Source organism: Herpailurus yagouaroundi, unplaced genomic scaffold, assembly GCF_014898765.1.
Source record: "Herpailurus yagouaroundi ecotype Mexico unplaced genomic scaffold, PumYag 211, whole genome shotgun sequence".
Taxonomy (NCBI): Eukaryota; Metazoa; Chordata; class Mammalia; order Carnivora; family Felidae; genus Herpailurus; species Herpailurus yagouaroundi.
Genome location: NW_024412442.1, coordinates 8,818,724 through 8,839,737, shown reverse-complemented (window position 1 = coordinate 8,839,737; position 21,014 = coordinate 8,818,724). Strand labels below are relative to the sequence as shown.

Here is a 21,014-nt window from a genome sequence, read left to right as displayed (position 1 = left end):
CTAGCCTCTGTCACTACCTGAAAACTGCGATAGACCCCCACAGTTTTATCTGAATGAAATTCAAATTTAGCGGCATGGCTGAGAACATCAAGATCAAGTTCATGCTGAGGTCTCCAACTTTACTCCATGCTGTTGCTCACTGCACTTGCCACGCCAGAGCCACACCAGCTGTCCTGCCGTTGACCCGACAAGTCAAGCACGCTCCCTTCTCTCTCAGAAAATGCTCTTCTCAGGGATCACGTGGTTTAGGTCCTTTTCAACTAAAATTCTGAAGAAGCCACCTGGGCCACTTGGCTTAAACAGTCCACCTATCCCAAATGCCCTCGATCACATCACCTCATTTCTTATCTTTAAAACCCTTCATAATGGGGCGCCTGGGTGGCTCAGTTGGTTAAGCATCCGACTTCAGCTCGGGATGATCTTGCGGTTCATCAGTTCGAGTGCTGTGCTGACAGCTCAGAGCCTGGAGCCTGCTTCCAATTCTGTGTCTCCCTCTCTCTATGCTCCCAACTCATGTGTGCGTGCACGCGGGGGCTCTTTCTCTTTCTCAAAAATAAACATTAAAAAGAAAATTTAAAAAAAATAAAAAATAAAACCCTTCATAACATTCAGCATGACCTGAAATTATAAGATTAAATTATTTGCACCCTTGTTTATTGTCTACTTCTTCATCTATGGTCCTTACCTCTATGCCTCCCTCCTGAATCTAAGCTCCACGAAAGCAGAATCCTTGATGTATCTTTGATGTATCCCAAGCTTTTTGGAGAGCATTAGTTAAATGTTAGCTGGAGGTGTAAACTTCCTGAATGCCTATTTTAGCAAGGCACTGTGATTTGTACCTTGCCTCATCTGATGCTCGTACGTATTGTGACAAAGGTCTTACTATTGAAATATACAATGAGGAAACAGAGGCTCACAGAGGTTAAGTGACTTGTCTAAGCTAATAAATGGCTTACCTAGGATTTGTGGAGTAGGTGTATGAATATCAAAGCACACTTCAGAGCAAAAAGTTCTACGAGAGATAGAGACATCATCATAACGGGGTCATCTCATTAAGAGAAGAACATAAAAATCCTTATATTTATACACTTAATAATAATTCTTAATGATTCTTTAAAAAAAAGTTTTTTTAATGTTTATTTTTGAGAGAGAGAGAGAGAGCGAGCGAGCACAAGCAGGGGAGAGGCAGAGAGAGAGGGATCCACAGTCCAAAACAGGCTCCAGTCTCCGAACTGTCAGCACAGAGCCCAACGCGGGGCTCCAACCCATGAGCCATGATATCATGACCTGAGCCGAAGTCGACGCTTAACCAACTGAGCCACCCAGGCGCCCCAATAATAAATCTTTAAATAGATAAAGCAAAACCTAACAGAACTGAAAGGAGAAATAAATGAATACAAAATTCTAGCTGGAGACTCGAACGGTGCTATCTCACTGTGTCACTGACAAAGCTTTTGAGTGTTCTAGCCCCAATCCCATCTTGCCATCAGCCCAGTGACTTTTAGTTTACTGCTTCATATGGAGCAGTGATTTTTCAGGAATGCACATATCGTGTTATAACAGGTGTATTCGTACACCTTCATTGCTCTCCACTTGTTTTTAGCCTCCTTTTATCTACACAGACACCCAGCCTTTGTGTTGCCCAGATTTGCAACTGGTACATTCTCTTCTGTCAGCTAGCTCCCACAATTGCTTTAATTAGTTCTTCAGTTAAATTCAAAGCCCACCACCAGTCTTTTCACCATGCTTTCTGTCACTCCTTGGTTACCTGATACTCATTCTCTAATAGAGGCTTCCAGGAACAATGATCCTAGGGTTCTTGCCTATTCGAAAAAGATTTGTTCCTCATTAAAGAAGATCTTCTTAAATGGGTATAATACTGTCAATGGAACACACTAAGGATTTTGTAGGAACTGCTGTGTTAATTCTTACCTACAGATTTAACTATGGAAAAGTCTGAAGCTAGTTGGACTTTCTCTTACATTGGCTGGTTATCAAATTGACTCTCTGTTTTTGAAATCCCGTCCCTTTATTAGAATATATCCACGGGGCGCCTGGGTGGCGCAGTCGGTTAAGCATCCGACTTCAGCCAGGTCACGATCTCGCAGTCCGTGAGTTCGAGCCCCGCGTCAGGCTCTGGGCTGATGGCTCAGAGCCTGGAGCCTGTTTCCGATTCTGTGTCTCCCTCTCTCTCTGCCCCTCCCCCGTTCATGCTCTGTCTCTCTCTGTCCCAAAAATAAATAAACGTTGAAAAAAAAATTAAAAAAAAAGAATCTATCCTAATGTGGATGCGACTGGCCCTTTTATACAGATTCAATTGCACCTCTCCCTCCACCCCCCCCCCCCCCCACAAAAAGTGTTCCTGGGTTATTTTAAATATTTGTTCTATTTCCTTTACTTTCCCATTTGGGGGACGAACTGTAGGCAGAGCATGCGGGTGAGCTCTAACCTTCAGGACTCATTTCAGCTGCTTCTCGCTCGCATGTCTCACTTCCTTCTGAGTGTAATTTCAACACTATCTGTTCTTTCTCATGATTCCTCCGATTTCCTTTCTTGACTGTGATTTTATTTTTTGTTTCAATTCTTTTCTGACTTTGACACCCCACAATTTGTTTTCTATTAACATCTTTCTTAAAAACTTGTGTCACAGGGGCGCCTGGGTGGCGCAGTCGGTTAAGCGTCCGACTTCAGCCAGGTCACGATCTTGCGGTCCGTGAGTTCGAGCCCCACGTCGGGCTCTGGGCTGATGGCTCAGAGCCTGGCGTCTACTTCCGATTCTGTGTCTCCCTCTCTCTCTGCCCCTCCCCCGTTCATGCTCTGTCTCTTTCTGTCTCAAAAATAAATAAAAGTTAAAAAAAAAAAATTTAAAAAAAAAACTTGTATCACAGAGGTAATTAATTCCATTAGTTCTCTCTTTTGAAACTCATTATTTAATATTTGGTCACACTATTTATCTACTTTATGACTACTCTGATCAAATGACAGTTCAATCACCTACTATCTTTCTTGCCGATCTTTGTCCTCCCTTTTTTCTTGCAACAGTTTTGTATGTATTTTGTGCTGGTTCCTGTTCAATTACTCAGGCTGAAAGGAGGTGAGCTTTGTAAGGAACAGCACGCTGCACAAGGTTTACTCGAGAGAAGGGAAGAGAGTCACGTCTTAGGCTGACGAGGTAATTCCTTATGAACAAGCATTTTGCACATGTACTGGACTCAGTTTATAGATCAGCCAAACCCTGCCTTCCTTCGTAGCCAGAGCGGCCTTGGCAGCGGCTTCTCTCTTGGCGATCCCTGCGTCGGGTCACCGGGCTGGCACTGCTGTCACTCCAGAGTGAGGAACGGCGGGTGTCGAGCTGACTTCCAGAAACTACGTGCCCCGGTAACCAAACTGGACCCACGGAGGCTCTGGGGCCCCAGCATCTGCCCAGACAAACCGTCTGATGCAATCCAGAAAAGAAAGGTAGTTAAACCTCTACAGAACAATTGCATCTAATAAGGGAGAACAGGAAGAAGACCACAGATCCATCATTCTCCCTTCCACCTCTCCGACACGCCGCTCTGGGACACAGCGGTTCACATGAAGACTCTGACAATACCCTGTTGGTCCGAGCGACCCGATGTGCTAATTACAGAGCTCTGGTCACCAAGGCAACTGCCGTCTGGAACTTTCCTTTCCTCCTAACTGCTTCCCTCATTTTTGTAGAAGGTCTGCACATCCTTACCAATTGTTACCGAGTGAGTTTTTGCTTCAAATCCTGTGTCCTGCAAGTACCCGCTAAGAGCGCGTAAGATTCTCTCTCCACATTTAGACGTCTGTGAGGCGGTTTTCCCAGACGTAAAGCCTCTCTTGCGCTATCACAGAAACAGAAGAGGCTACTGGAAGATATGTTTCGTTTCTACACTTTACTACATCTGCTTGGCAGAAGCAAACTGCACCCGAGGGAGCTCAGCCATCTAGGGCACAGCACTGCTGTTAACCTAAGTTTTACGTTTCACACCTCAGACTATGCACTCTGTTCACGAAAAGCACTGTGCCAGTCCCCCGGAGCATCAGAAATGCTTTGTTTTCTACCCGCCTGCTGATACACACGCTCCTTGATTTGTCCAATTTCGCACCGTTTACACCTGTACTGATTTGGGATTTCAGATATCCTCTCGTGTCATAGTGACGTGTATGTGGTTCATTTTCCTGAATGCTTCTGGATGGTTTGTGAGCAGAGAGAGAAAAAAGGCTGACGTTACATATTCTTCAAAACGTTCATTTTGTTTTTGAAAACTGTCCTAACTTGGCTACAGGACGCCACATTCTCTGTTTCCACCTTATCCCCAAACTGCTTTTCTCTCTTCACTGAGCTTTCTCATTTTAATGACTTCTGAAAGCTGGTAGCCCAGGGGACAGTCTTCAGACCTCTCAGATCTGTTCAGGAGAGGCTGTCTGGTCCCTTAGGCTCAGACACTAAATTTAAAAACTTTAAGTACTACCATAAATTGATAATTTCCAAATAAATCATCTCCAACCTGGGGTCTCCCCTAAACTACCTCTGCTCAAACAGTCGCTTACTTCTTCCCAGGTAAACCTGGACAGTTTATAATCACCTGAAACTCGGTATGTGCAGTCTAAACTCCTATGACTTCTAAACTGCTTCTCCCCAATCTCCCCCCATCTTGGCAACCGGTACCCATTCATCCAATTGCTCTGGATGAAATCCTTGGAGTTGCTGACTCCTTTCTTTCTCTCACATTCCTCATCCAACTCACAGCACATCTTATAGGTCCCACCTTCAAACCATAACCAGAAGCCAACCATGGCTACTCTTCTCCGCCACTCCCAACCGGGGGTAACCTATCCCCCCTCCTCAGAGACTGCAGTACTGTCCTGCTGGTCTGCCTTTCATCCCTCTGCCCCAGTAGTATTTTCTTTGCCCAGTGGCCAGAGAGAAAAGTTAAAAGAAAAATAGGCATATGTTGCTTAGTAGGTAAAATCCTACCAATGGCTTTTCATTTGACTCAGTATAAAATCAGTCTTTATCGTGGCCTGAACGGCCCTATGTAATTTGAGCTCCGTTACCTCCACAATGTCAACTCTTACCACTCTCTGCTCACTCATTCCCCCTAGTCCACAGTGACACGTGTGTGTCCTCAAAAACACCAAGCACATTCCTGCCTCGGTGGACTGACATTTAATGTCTCCTCTGCCATCCATAATCCTCACCTCATTCCATTCAAGTTGATATCACCCAAGTGCCTTCCTGAACCTCTTTTCTCAAGTATAACATTTCATTAGTTTTCATCTTTAACTTCCTCGCTATTTTATTGGCATATTATGCGTTTGCGTGTTACGTATGAACTGTTGTTTGTTTCTTATCTTTCTCTCCCTATCGGAATGCAGGGTCCACGAAGTGAGGAACAAGTTTAGTTTGCTGAAGTATTTCTGGCACCTAAAACCTTCGTGCCACACAGTGGGTACTCAGTATTTGCTGAATGTGAAAATGAACATACAAGCAAACACCTGAGAATAAAAGGAATTCATACCATGCCATCGGGTGTCCATCCGCTTAACACATACTAACTCACCTGGGCAGCTCTGGTCTAGGGACTCTTCCTCTATAAGCCATGGCTGCTGTCCTTGTTCCAGCCTGAAGATCACGTCTGGTTTAGGGACGCAGCACCCTGTGAATGGGAAACGACATGGCAACTGGGCTAGGCCCATGGGTTTCAGGGCCTTTGAAGAACACAGAAAACGAAGCTTCAGGGGCCAAATACAATCTTTCACTGAAATAGAAAACATTCTTTTTTTTTTTAATGTTTTTTTATTTGGGGGGGGAGGGGGCAGAGAGAGAAGGAGACACAGAATCGAAGAAGGCTCCAGGCTGAGGTGTCAGTACAGAGCCTGACACAGACCGTGAGATCATGACCTGAGCCAAAGTCAGACGCTTAACCGACTAAATCACCCAGGAGCCCCGAAAAAGAAAACATTCTTTATGGTGTTTCAACAATCCTTCCCCTTAATACTTGAGTATCAAGCCTCCATATCACTAAATTCAACAAAGCTTCTACAGGTTTCAAATCAAGAAAGGATGTGCATACTAGCAGTCTACATGGCAAACAATCCCTTACCCACTGCGACAAGGTGGCTGTAGTTCTCCAGCATCACGTCCCTGTACAGGGTCCTCTGGGCAGGGTCCAGGTGCTGCCACTCTTCCTGGGAGAAGCCCACAGTCACATCCTCAAATGATAAGGATCCCTGAAACAGCACATTTGTGTTCAAGTGTAAGTAATCAGAACTGGAAGGCATGGAACAGCTGTCAGAGAACCGTTAGGAAATTCGCCATTCACAGGCAATTAGAAAATGTGTTATGGCATGTCTACTTGTGCACTTGACTGAAAAGGTCCTCACCGTTGTGCTAAGTTACCGGGGTCGTGGTACGTGCCTACGTGCCATAAAGACCTCTCCTACTCTGAGAATCTAAAGACCAATAACACCACGTCACTGTCCTCAAGGAGCACATAATATGACAAACACACATAAACGTGTAAGCATGTAACTGCGATGAGATGTTACTACAGGAAAAAGATGCACGATGTAGATGGAGGTTACAGAGGGGAGAAAAGTTCTACTCCTGCTACTGGGGTGGGTTTCACTGATAACAGAGTATCATTCATGAAACTCGGGCAACAGCATCACCACGTATATGTCCAAAATATGTAGTGAAAGCAGTAACAATGAACACACAGGGGAGTACTGTTGGGACTCTGAGAAGATAAAGAGCTATAGTGGTATTCAGGGAACGTGGTACGAGCAATTCTGGACGTAACTCCAGTAGAATAGGGGCATCCAAAATATTTGGTAACTCTTCTAAGAAATCTTTCTTTCATAGGATTGTCAACTTATAATGTGAATCTATATATAATGTGAATCTATTAAGTTTCCTCATTAGTTTTTTTCTAAGTCACTTTTATTGTTTTCAACTGAATAAATTTGGTACATAACATTGTGTAACGTTGATACACCTATATATTATAATGATTGCCGGCATAGCTCTATTTACCACATTATCTAATGATAATATATGGTATTTCTGTCTATATTCATTTCACCGTACATTAGATTTCTCCATTCTTTTTTTTTTTTTTTTTTGGATTAAAATAAATGTAGGGAGGCATCTGAGTATTTTCTTCCCATAACTGAACAGACTCTTGCACAGTCCCTGGGTTATATATGACCCACTTAGGAGATGACCACTGTGGAAAATATTGCAAGAAACAGACATAAGCAGGCAGAGACAGAGACGTATCATTCCCAGGTTATCAAAACAAACAGCTAATAAATGCTCATGCCATATATTAAAAACTAGTTAACAGGGAAAAGATTAGACTATTACCCAGAAATTTTTTAAGTATTATTGAGAATAAACAAGGAATACCCGAATAAATGAATACACTATATTCATGGATGGGATAACTCAATATTACAAAAACCTAATTTCTCCCCAAATTAGCCTATAAATCAGAACGATTGGTTAAATCCAGACAATCAGAATTAAAATCTTGGCAGATATTTCTGTGGAAGCTGACAAGTTCATTCTCAAACTTATGAAGAAACTCAAATGACCAAGAATAACCAAAGCCATCTTGGAGAACAAAATGAGTCAACTCACAATGACGTAGGCAGAATTCCAAGATGACCTCCAAAGAGCCTCACACTGATATAATCTTCTCTTAAGTGGGACAGACTTGTGTTCCTGTGATACTGTGTTCCTTGTGTTATGTTATATTCAATGACAAAACAGGTTTGGCAAGTATAATTAAGATCCCTTAATCAGCTGACTCTGATCTAAATGGGAGATTGCCTTGGGTGGGCCTGACCTAATCATGTGAGTCACTTAAAGAGGGTAAAATATCAGACATTCTTCTACTGATCTGAAAGAAGCAGGCTACTCTGAGTTCTAGAGCTATGTAGAAATAAATTCTGCCATATATGTATGGAAGGGAACCCAGGTGACACTTTGATTGCAACCTTACGCCCAAGAGGACCTAGATAACCTATTTCCAGACTCCTTATCCACAAAAACTGTGAGATAATAAATTTGTGTTGTTCTTACCTGTAAAATTTGAGGTAATTTATTATGAAGTACAAACTGATGTACTAGTGGATATAAAGATTTATTCCAAAGTTAGAGTAATTTAACAGAGTGCACTATCAGTAAAAGAATAAACTGAAAGGGGCGCCTGGGTGGCGCAGTCGGTTAAGCGTCCGACTTCAGCCAGGTCACGATCTCGCGGTCCGTGAGTTCGAGCCCCGCGTCGGGCTCTGGGCTGATGGCTCAGAGCCTGGAGCCTGTTTCCGATTCTGTGTCTCCCTCTCTCTCTGCCCCTCCCCCGTTCATGCTCTGTCTCTCTGTTTCCCAAAATTAATAAACGTTGAAAAAAAAAAATTTAAAAAAAAGAAAAAAAAAAAAAGAATAAACTGAAAGATCAATGGAGCTAAATTTATAACCTAGAATCTGACCCACAAACATGGACACCTGGTTTATTAAAAAAAAGAAAAAAAGGTGTTACTAATAAAGCAGTGAGAAAAGGACATTGAAAAAAAAATTTGATTTCAATCTCACATAATATGTGAAAATCAATTCCAGATGGACTGTAGGTTGAAATGCGATCAGTAAAACTTCCAGAATATTACACAAAAAACTATCTTCACAATCTGTAGACAAGCAAAAAAAATTTAAGCAAGACACCAAAAACACTAACCATAAAGAAAAAGAGTGAAATTAATAGGAGGACAGTGAAGTTAAGAACTTCTATTAATCAAAAGGAAATAATTTTTTAAAAAAGCAAACCAGAGAACAGGAAATTTTAGCAACATCTTGAAATGATACAGGGATTATATCCAAAATATATAAAATGCTCCTAAAATCAGTAAGGAACAACATGAACTAATGGAAAAATGGGAAAAGGACTTAACACAGTGACTTCACAAAAGAAAAGATCCATGGCCAATCAACATGAGAAAAATGCTCAACCCACACCATCAACCACTGAGTGAAAGGCTATTGGGAATAAGAACATTCACACAGTCTCCAAGTGTCCTGTGACAGATTATGAGTTTACAAAAGGAGACAAGAAAACTCTACTTTTCGAGTGGGGTATTTGGTGGTATTATTAATAATGGTACAGTCATACCTTACAAGTATACAATAAATGAGCCTAATAAAAATACACAATCTGACTCTAATCATGAGGAAAAACAGATCCGTCGAACCAGACATGGGGGGGCACTCCACAGACCTGCTTCTCGACATGGCTGCCCACAGCCAGGCATCATCCCCAGACCTTCGGACTTAACTGGTATAAGGCATAGTCTGGGTCCAGGAATATTCGAAGAGTTTCAGATGATTCTAAAGTATTAAGTTCAAGAATAACTACTCAGCAAGACATGTGACCAGGACTTAAAAAATAAAAATCTATCATATGAAAGAATATAAGGGTATGATCTTTAACTGGATCCTAAACCCACTAAAGTTTAAAGGACACTTTGGGTACAAATAGGGATATCACAGACAAAGAAAGTATGTGGGGAAAATGCTTCTATCTTTTTAACTTTGAAAATATAAAAGCTGAAGTAAAATACTTAGACATGAAGTCATAACAAAAAATGAACAAAACCTACATAAAGAAAGCTGTGAAAATACTCCTTTAAAAAGCTATTAGAAGAAACTGAAAGCTAGCCCATGTTCTCACATAAGAAATCTTAGCATCAAAAAGATTTTGATTTGTAACATTAATAGGGCAATTTAATGCAGTCTCAAAAAAATACCATCAAGCTTCTAAGTGGGCATAAAACAAGTTGGTTATATATTTAATTGGAAGAAAAGCAAAGTAGGCCAAGAAAAACATGAGAAAAGAGCAATGAGGAGGAATTAATCTACCAGACAGTACCAGATATAAACATAAAGCTGCCATAATTAAAATAACGTGGTACAAGACACATAAATAAAAAAAGGGATCAATGGAAAGAGACTCAAATGCATCTGGAATTTAGTAAATGATAAAGACAATATCATAGAATAGGAAAAAGAATCTTTCATTAACACTGATAAGATAACTTGAGGCACCTGGGTGGCTCAGTTGGTGAGTGACCAACTTCAGCTCAGGGCATGATCTCACGGTTTGTGAGTTCGAGCCCTGCATGGGGCTCTGTGCGGATGGCTCAGGGCCTGGAGCCTGTTTCAGATTCTGTGTCTCCCTCTCTCTCTGCCCTTCCCCCCACTCACCCTCTGTCTCTGTCTCTCAAAAAATAAATAAACGGTAAAAAAAATTTTCTTAGACAGTGATAAGATAACTTAATAGGATAAGAAAGATAAATGGGATCCTTTCTCATCTATACATCAAGAAAACTGCAAATGGATTGGTCAAGGTTAATGTAAAAGACTCCGTAAGGTATAGAAGAAAACATGGGTGAGTTCCCCAATAACTTAAGAAAGAATAACATTTTCCTAACCGTGACTAAAAATCCTGATGCAATTAAAATAACAAATTTGACCAAAAAAATTAAAAAACAAGCAAAGAAAACCCTCTGCAGAGTTAAATAAAGTTAAAAACAAAATCAAAAGTAAACAAAAATGACAACTCAGAGGTAAGTATTCACAACTTAGGTGACAAAGAAAGGGTTAATATCCCTATATAATGAGCTCCTTAAAAGGAAAAAAGCAACTGCCCCATGAAATATGGACAAGAACTGAGAAGAGAAAACTCATAGGAAGAGAAACACTAATGGCACTAACTAAACCTTATAAAATCAAGCTCACCCTTTAAAAAGAAAAGTGAAAATAAAAATTATACCGAACCATTTCACTCCTATCGGACTGGCAGAAATCCAAAAGAATAACAGCATATATACTTAATTTAATTTGCTGTTGACATAAAAGCATCCTGATATCCTGCTGTTGACAATGTAAAATGATTAACCACTAAGAAGTGGAATATGGCAATAGTTAGCTAAATTACAGATGAATTTACCACTTAACGCAGAAATCCCACTTCTGGGAACCAACCACAGGGCAAGCTAGCCAAAGAAAGAAAAGACATAGGCACAAGGCTACATCACTATTTATATTTACAAAAGACTAGAAACCACCCAAACACTGATTAATAAAGAACTGGTTGAATGTGTTGTGATAGACTCACACCATGGAGTGGTGCGGAGCGACTGGAAAAAGAACTGGGGAATAGCTCCGTATAGTGCTACAGAGTGAACTCCATAATATATTATTAAGTGACAAAAAGTTTAAGTGGGAAAATCAAGTATAATATGTGACCCACAAAGACCTACACATGGGTCTGCTTAATTAAAAATAACAAAATGAGAATCACTGTATTGTACAAGTAAAATTAACATAACACTGTATGTTAATTAACTGGAATTCAAATGAAAACTTGGGGCACCTGAGTGGCTCAGTTGGTTGCCTGCCTGATTCTGGATTTCAGCTCAGGTCAAGATCCCAGGTTGTGGGAGCGAACCCAACATCAGGCTCTGCACTGAATGTGGAGCCTGCTTGAGATTCCCTCCTCTCTCTCCCTCTGCCCTGTTCATGTGCGCTCTAAAATAAAAAAAAATAAAAAATTCTTTTAATTAAAAAAAAAAACTTAAAACCAAATGGTCACCCTCAAAAGGTAAGGGAAGGAACAAGAAACAGGATGGAGGGGACAGAGATAGAAGCCAGACTGATTTCTGAATATGCTGTGTATTATATGTATAGTTCATCTTCAGAAAACTGTGTTTTTTATACTTAAACAAAAATAATTATCAAAATGAAAACAAAACCCTAAAACAAATAGCAAATGAAACAAATGAATCTAATTGTGTCTCAATTTGATGGTACACCTCAGTGAGAAAATATCTGCTGAATTTAAGGCATAGGAATGTGACTACATATCACAATGGGAATACACCCGAAGGATAAAAGAACTGCAGAAAACAAACAAAAACAAAAAACGTAAAAAAAACCCAAAAACCCAAAAAATAAAAACAAAAACCTTGAAAAAAGAGATTCACAAATCTGCCTACATCAAAATACAACATTTCCACGTGACCAACAATACCGTAAAGTTAAAAGATAGAACAAACCCTGGAGAAGATAGTTACAACGAATAAAAACAAAGATTACTATACAAAACTCATAAAGGATATTTATAAATTAGTAAGAAACACAAGAACGAAATCAAGAGAAAAATATGTAAAAATATACAAAATATATAAGCCACCGTTTCACAGAAGAAAACTGAAAGACACAATCTGATAAAATAATCAGAGAAATACAAATCACAATGAGGCTTTCATTATCCATCAGACTGGCCATAATTTTTTAATTTTTTAAACATGTTTATTTATTTTTGAGAGAGAGAGAGAGAGAGAGAGAGAGAGAGAGAGAGAGCAGGGGAAGGGCAAGAGAGAGAGGAAAACAGAATCCGAAGCAGGCTCCAGGCTCTGAGCTGTCGGCACAGAGCCCCACACAGGGCTGGAACTCACAACCTGTAAGACTATGACTGGAGCTGCAGTCAGAAGCCCAACCAACTGAGCCATTCAGGTGCCCCAAGCAATACTTTTTAAATAACAATAACAACCATCAATAAGGAGGTAAAGAACTCTGTGCTATCCTATAAGCTGGCAGTGAGCCGTATGGTTACTTAGGAGACCAATCAGGCAGTACCAAGTGACAGTGCAAGTCCTTTCCTTTCATGGTTCAACAATACTAATCATGTGTGTAGGCTCTGGTGTGCTTGAAATGCTTGCTCTTATTCGGGGAGAGAAAACGTAAAATATGTGCACTGGAGAATTATACATAAAAATGAAAAATGAAAATGGCATGCCTTAAAGAAACGGACAACTAAAATGTATGGTGTCATAACAACATTAGAAAGAATTAAGTATTAATCAACTTGGATAGATCTTAAATGCAATATTAAATTTTAAACACAGAGCTGAGGTAACGTACACATCAAATGAGATACAGCCTTCAGAATTCTAAAAATCATATACAACAAAAATATATATTCCTTCATGATACATACATACGGTTGTCTCCCTACACAAATGGAATGACAAATCAATGTACATACACAAATAGAAGCGAACAGTGAGTCAGGGATGAAAAGCCAGGAGTGGTAGGGTGATTAATGGCCCCAGAGATATTCACATCTAATCCCTGGAACCTGTGAACATTCCTGTACATGGCTAAAGGGGCTTTGCATATTTGATTAAGGTAAGAATCCTGAAAAGAGATTTTCCTGGATTATCCAGATCTTGCCTGCAGCATAATGACAGGTGTCCTAACAAGCTGGCAGAGACTGGACTACAGACAGGAAGGCGACGTGAAGACAAAAAGGCAGTGACTGACGTAATGTGCTTTGAAAATGGAGGAAGATGCCATAAGAGCCCCCCCCCGCCGCCCACCCCGCCAAAAAAGCAAGGAAACAGATTCTCCCCTCAGAGCCTCCAGAAGATACCTGTTCTGCCACTGCCTTGACCTTAGCCCCGTCAGAGTCATTTCAGACGTCAGACTTCCAGATCTGTAAGAGGACATATCTGTGTCGGCTCCAGCCACTACCTCCGAGGTAATTTGTTACAGCTCTAGTAGGAAATTAATGTAATAGGAAACATGGTCTGCCAAGTCAAGATTCCACGAGGGAAATCTCACTGACAGGAGGAAGGGGCTTGTGTGGAGTCACAGGAGCCAGCAGTAGGGACCACACAAGAGCACAGGCAGAGAGGTCGAGCAACTCGTGCCCTGCAAACGATCCCCGAAGCGGGTCTGGGTCAGGAAGGTAAGAGCGGGGAACCGCCCAGGGTCCATCCCTCCACAGAAACATCAGAACAATGGCAACAACCATCAGAATGAATTTTATCAGACCTCCGGAAAAGAGGCAAAGGTTGACAACCACCTACCGAAGGACGGATACAGAAGGCAGCTGAAACCTGGTAGGAGACCCGTGTGGCTTTGACTTAGCCTTGCTCCACCTCAGCCTTGCAGGGGGCCCTCGTGGGCCAGAGCCGCCACAGCAAAGAACGCAAACTGGGCGGCTGTCCTCACAGAAAGTTACGGTCGCAGTGCCGAGGCTAGACTCCAAGACTATGGTGCTGGCAAGGTGGTTCCTTCTGTGAGGGAAGAAGCCGGTCAAGGCTTCTTCCATGGGCTTGCAGGCGACCGCCTCCCTGTGTCTCATCATCTTCCCTCTGTACGCAACTCTGGGTCCAAATCTCCCTTTGATGAGGACACCAGTCATACCATATTAGGGCCCACCCTAATGATGTCACTTTAACTTGATTACCTTGGTAAAGATCCTACCTCCAGATAAGGTCACATTCTAAGGTATCGGGGGTTAGGGCTCCAACACATGAATTTTCGGGAGACACAATTCAACCCACGAACTGGCTCAGCAACAGTCTTGAAAGATGAAATCCCACATTCTTGGTGTGGATTCCTGGTGCTGGAGAGAATAGAACAGAGCTGGTTCTCAAACAATGGGGACTGTCTGTTTTGACCTGTCTAGTGGAGACGTGAAAAGACTAAGGCAAAATACTCATATAACTCTCGCACATCACAGGATACGGGGAGGGCACCTACTGAAAACATTTGAAGGCAAATGAACCAGCTGCTGCCACCAGGGGCAAAAGATAACGCGTGGGGCGAACAAGACATGCCAAAAAAGTCTGGCGAGAAACGCTGGGGAGTGGAATAGCTTGAGACTGAAAAGCTTCCACATGTTCCTGGAAATCTAGAAGACACACGTATTCAGGACAGGGTGCATGTTCAGAAAAGACCCAATAAAGCCCCAGGCTCTCACCTCTGGTGGCCATCAGCTCTGCGCCAACAGGAAGTGAGCGCGAGGGAAGAGTTGTCAACGGCCTGGTCTCATGCCGGTGGTGGTGGTGGTGGTGGTGGTGGTGGTGGTGGTGGTGGTATAACCCAACACACCTAGACCCCAGCAGCAAGGACTCAGAGATTTTTGGTTTTGTTGGCCCCAGGCATTTAAGAAAATCTCTAGTTCACCACTGGGGGACACCTGGGTGGCTCAGTAGGTTAAGTGTCCAACTTGGGGTCAGGTCGTGATCTCGCGGTTCATGAGTTTGAGCCCCGCATCAGGCTCTGTGCTGATAGCTCAAAGCCTGGAGCCTGCTTTGGATTCTGTGTCTCCCTCTCTCCCTCTGCCCTTCCCCCACTTGCATGTGTGCGCACTCTCTTTCTCAAAAATAAATAAAAACATTAAAAAAATTTTTAATTACTAGTTCACCATTGGTAAATGGAATACACTTCTGTAATGAAATAGAGCAAATACAGTCTTTACAAAAAAGTCTTTCTTTCCAGAAATTCATTACACAACAACAAAACTGCACCTTACCTAACAGTAACAAGCCTAAGGGGTGTGGGAGAAAAAAAATAGTCTCTTCAACTAATGACACTGGAACCGGATATCCACAGGCAAATGAATGAAAATGGACCCCTCCCTCATATTATACACAAAAATTATCTCAAAACAGATCAAAGACCTACATGTAAGAGCTAAAAACTATAACTCTTAGAAGAAAACAGGAGCGAATCTTCATGATCTTAGACTTGACATGGATTCTTAGACAAGACATCAATGGCAAATTCAATAAAGAAAAAGAGAAACCAGATTTTACCAAATTATAACCTTTTGTGAATCAAAGGACATGCCATCAAAAGAATGAAAAGACAACTCACAGAATGAGAAGAAATATTTGAAAATCATACATCTGATAAAAGTCTAGTACCCAATGCGGCGCCTGGGTGGCTCAGTCGGTTGAGCATCCGACTTCAGCTCAGGTCATGATCTCGTGGTTTGTGAGTTCGAGCCCCGCATCAGGCTCTCTGCTGACAGCTCAGAGCCTGGAGCCTGCTTCGGATTCTGTGTCTCCCTCTCTTTCTGCCCCTCCCTGACTAGTTCTCTGTCTCTCAAAAAATAAAATAAAAACATTTTTAAAAAATCTAGTACCCAAAATACTAACATAAAATCCAATTTAAAAAATGAACCAAGGATTTGAGGGGCGCCTGGATGGTTCAGTCGGTTGAGCATCTGACTTTGGCTGATGTCACGATCTCACGGTTTGTGGGTTCCAGCCCCACGTCAGACTTTGCACTGACAGTGCAGACCTGATTCACATTCTGTCTCTCCCTCTCTCTGCCCTTCCCCCACTCTCACATAATCGCTCTCTCTCAAAAATAAACATTAAAAGAATAATGCAGAAAAAAATAAAAATAAAGGGTGCCAGGAGTAATAATAGTAATAAAAATGGGCCAAGGATTTGAACAGACATGCATGCAAAGCAGATATCCAAATACCAAACAAGCACATGAAAAGGTACTCATTAGTCATTAGGGAAAAGCAAATCAAAACCACAATGAGATATTACTTCGTACCCACTAGGATGGCTAACATAAAAAGACAACAAGCGTTGTCAACAACGAGGAGAAACGAACTTGCATACATTGCTGGTGGAAATGTGAAATTGTGCAGCCACTGTGAAAAAGTCTGGCGGTTCCTCAGTAAGGTGAGAATACAACTAACATATGGTCTTGCATTATCACTTCTGAGTAAACACCCAGAAGAACTAAAGACACGTATTCAAGCAAAACTTGCACATGAAATATTCAGAGCAGCACTATTCACAATAGTGGAAAGGCAGAAAAAGACCCAATGTCTATTAACCAATAAGTGGATAAACAAAATGTGGTCCATCTATGCAATGGAATATTATTCACCAATAAAAAGGAATGAAGTCTTGGTAAAAAGGCACAAACATTCAGCTATAAAATGAAGAAGGCTTGATGATCTAATGTGTAACATGGGGACTAGAGCTGGTATCCCTGTATTGTACAATTAAAATTTGCTATGCCAGTGATACCTGGGTGGCTCAGGCAGTTAAGCCTCCGAATTCAACTCAGGTCATGATCTCACTGTTCGTGGGTTCGAGCCCTACATAGGGCTCTGTGCTGACAGCTCAGAGCCTGGAGCCTGCTTCAGATTCTGTGTCTCCCTCTCTCTCTGCCCCTCCCCTACTCAAACTCTGTCTCCTCTCTCTCTCTCTCTCTCTCAAAAATAAACATTAAAAAAATTGTTTTTAATAATAAAACATTAAAAAAAAAGTTGCTACGTGAAGAAACGAAGAACTACATGAGGTAACGGACATGTTTGCTAACTAGACGGGAGGAGTCCTTTCACAATGTATACAAATATCAAAATCATCATGATGTACACTTTAAATCTCTTAGAGTTTTGTCAAATACACCTTAATAAAGTTGGATAAGAAAATGAAGTCTGTAACATCCTACAATACGAACAAACTTTTAAAGCATTCTAAGTGAAGGAAGAATGACGTACAAAAATACGTATCATTTGACTGTATTTATATAAAAGACCCAGAAGAGGCAAGTCTACAGCAACAGAATGTATTTTACTGGTTGCCAGGGACTGAGAATTCCGGAGTAACTTTAAGGACACACCATCCATTTAGCCTACAGGAGCTCTAGGTTTTATCAAGGAAAAACAAAAACAAAAATAAATCAAGATCATCGGAAAGCTGTCTATGTGGCTTCAGTAACATTGTCTCCTAAAAAACCTCATTAACTGGGCTCTGCTCAGCTCTTTGTCTTTTGCTTCCACTGAAAGATAATTACAGGCATTCTGGTTGCCACCAGAAGGTTGTTTATCATCTACATAAAAGAAACAAAAGTTGTTTTATTCACCTCTCAATGCCAGAAAGTCTTCAGGCTCCAAATGGAGTCAGATTGCTTGGTGCATGATCAATGTAACAGTCTTTTTTTTTTTTTTTCTTTTTTTTTTTGGTCATGGCTAAAGGTCAGAAATATTTGCAACTTAAGTTTGCTAACCATCTAATTTCATTTGAACTGTGTGTGTGTGTGTGTGTGTGTGTGTGTGTGTGTATGTCTCGTCAACTTTGCCCTATTGATCTGTTACTCCAATGCTACTGGTCTATAGACCTCAACATCACCTGCAATCCTGTTCAAAATGAAAATTTTCGGGTCCCATTCTATGGTTTAATAAACTTTCCAGTTTTGATCTGATGTGCACTAAAGTTTGAGAACCATTGTGTCATGCTGATTCCCTCAGGTTCATTTTATCTATTTCTACTTTTCATTTAAAATACAGGAGTCGTGGGGTGCCTGGGTGGCGCAGTCGGTTGAGCGTCCGACTTCAGCCAGGTCACGATCTCGCGGTCCGTGAGTTCGAGCCCCGCGTCGGGCTCTGGGCTGATGCCTCAGAGCCTGGAGCCTGTTTCCGATTCTGTGTCTCCCCCTCTCTCTGCCCCTCCCCCGTTCATGCTCTGTCTCTCTCTGTCCCAAAAATAAATAAACGTTGAAAAAAAAAATTAAACAAAAATAAAATAAAATAAAATAAAATACAGGAGTCGTTACCCTCATAAAATCCATTATAAAACAAAGCATAAAATGACTTCAACAACAACTCACATAGGATTTCTTCATAATTTGCTGGTCTTTCTTGGAAAAATGTTGAAATCTCTGAAAGTATAGCTGGGATAGAAAAACAGGAATGAAGTCATTAAAGATACAGATTGCTTTGCAGTTCCTGGATTTGCCTTCTTAAAAAGCCACCAACATCACCAGGATAAAATGCCTCTCTATAGGCATTTTATACCCTTTTCACCTTGGAGAAGGGGCAGGAAAGGACATAAGATAAAGCACCCACATGTCCACATGTGACTGTGATTTGGCCATGCAAAGCTTGGGTGTGCAATTTTTCACTGGGTGAATGGAACTCTTGTCTATTGATATTTTACAATATTGATATTTTAAAATAGTTTAAACTAATAACCCCTTTATTCTACTTCAAAGAAGTTTTAAAAATCAGAAAATTGGTTAAACAAATGACAATATGCTAAATGAAGGAACACTACACCTTCAGCAAAGGTTTTATAATAAAAGTTGTTACATGTATATTTCCTTGTTTACTCCCCAAATTAGAGAACTCAACCAAAGCTGTGAAAAAAAAGGACGGAGGCACTTTCAGGTAAGGGTACTTTTTAATTGTTTTTCTAAAATAGATGTACACTCTGAAATGGCTGTCTTTTAAGAAATGTGTTTCCACAGTGATGATGTGGTCAGCACTGGCCTGGGTGTGGGGAGATTCAGTATCTACTTTGGGCTCTGCCCCTAACACAAAACCAGGGAAATTCACTTACACCCTCAGCACCAATTTTTCCTCACCTTTTAAGAAGAAAAATAAACTCTTCTTGTACTGCTATCCTATAAAGAACTCATCCGCACACCTTTAAATGTCAGATTCATCATGTGAAAGACAGCTCGGAATCTGGGAAGAGTGAGTGAAAAATAAAGAGAGTGGGGGATGAGCTGGGATTGGTGATACAAGACTGACTCAGATCTGGTTTTAAGGCCCCTTCCTCCATGTCCTTGGAGCGCCTCCAATGAAGCCTAACTGTCCTCCATTGGTGCGACCCAGATGCCTCTCTTCTGAAACCTGGTCCAGACTTCCCTTCATTAGGCAGCCCTGAAGGATTCTGAAGGTGGCAACATTCTCAAATCTCACTCATTCTGAACAGGCTGTGCAAACCTAGAATCTGCTCCTCTCTGGGAACTACACTGCCTCTGCTCAAAAACTCAGTCAAATCATGGAATGGTTCTCTCCAGGTAAGATTCTGTTCCCAGAGACTCTTCCTTACTTGACAAAACGTGCTTCATTCAAAGGTAGATGAGAAATGCACCTAAGGGTAAAATTCTTTTTAACTGAATTGCCACCCAGGCCCACAGTTCAACTGTATTTGTTGCTCCATGGAATCTCTCAGGTCAGACCTTCAATAAACTCAAATCAAGGCTTCTGAGAACAGTTACAGACCTAACTCAAACAATTATCCTGTCATTCAGAGGCTCTGAAGACATCTAGAAATCCCTCAAACAGAACTGCCATGGTAAGATTCAATCGTTCAAATTGTTTCTTCACATGCCAAATTACTTCTGCTAAGCGTTGTGCAGGATGCAGTGCTGGCTTTTATAACCAAGATAGTAAATTGCAAAGACCATGACATTTGGAGAAACAACTAAAATTGTCTTCTAGTTTATCTGCTAATGTTGTGACTTCGGGCATATAACTTTCCTCTCGGTCTCAGTTTTCCAATTTGTTACAGCAGGGAGAGCTATACCCACCTAACTGAGCATAAAGTAACGAATAAGAAGTCTGTTAACAGTCGCTAACATTTACTGCTAGGCCTCTGAACAACTCCAGGAGGCAGGTGTTATGAATACCTTCAGTTTTACAGACGTAAAGTCTCAGGTAGGTTATTTTTCCCAGATGACTCTTTTATACCCGGTGCTGCCCTGCATCAAAACACCCGCTTAACCCGGGCCCCCTCTCTCTGCGGCTGAGCGCACCCACCACGCATGCGCACCGGACGCTCCTCCCGCGGCCGCACAAGCCACGCCCCGGGATCCACGCGGAATGTGCATCTTCCCCGGGGTACCTGGTCCCCGCATCCCCGCATCCCACGCCGGCCCCTCCCCCTAACATAAACTCTCCGGTCCCGGAGTCCCTCCACCCGGCAGAAGCCTCCCCCACCCAGTCTCTCGGGTACAACAGCCGAGGGTCCCGCCGGAGTTCGCGGGCCTCTTCCCCACGCTAGGCACCAACGCTCCCTGGAGCCGCTCAGGGATCCTTTGGGAGCTCTCCAACCCTCTGGCCTCGCCAACCCTCCCACTTGGGCCGCACCAGCTCCCAGAGCGGCAAGCAGACCTGCAGGATCGTGGAGGTTCCGCACCGTCTCTCACCGTAAGCGGGAGAACCTAGAAGGGCCTGCGAAGTTCTGCCCATGCGCAGAAGGAGCCGCAGAAGACCCGTTCCCATGACCACGCGCGGCGGACTCTCAAACTTCCGGACTCCATTTCCCACAAGTCCGCTCGCTAAGGACCTGGAGAATTTTGAAAACGTTGATGTTTCTTTAGCAAT

The 21,014-nt window shown here is 42.0% G+C and overlaps 1 protein-coding gene across 8 annotated transcripts in view; it reads right to left on the bottom strand.

Moving 5' to 3' along the window:
- LOC121016593 (zinc finger protein 345-like) overlaps positions 1–21,014 on the bottom strand; it is a 30,651-nt gene extending 9,637 nt beyond the window's left edge. For 2 of the 8 annotated variants that reach the window (XM_040454272.1, XM_040454273.1), the window contains exons 1-4: positions 20,802–21,014; positions 18,509–18,571; positions 6,117–6,243; positions 5,574–5,669 (exon numbers count right to left, since the gene is read on the bottom strand). In XM_040454272.1, coding sequence (XP_040310206.1) covers positions 5,574–5,669; positions 6,117–6,243; positions 18,509–18,571; positions 20,802–20,912 — 397 coding nt within the window. In that variant the 5' untranslated portion in view covers positions 20,913–21,014. Of the gene's footprint in view, positions 1–956; positions 1,013–5,573; positions 5,670–6,116; positions 6,244–13,505; positions 13,545–14,327; positions 14,487–18,508; positions 18,572–19,264; positions 19,368–20,801 lie in introns of those variants that run through there. The other 6 variants (XM_040454277.1, XM_040454275.1, XM_040454279.1 and 3 more) reach the window with 6 other exon arrangements.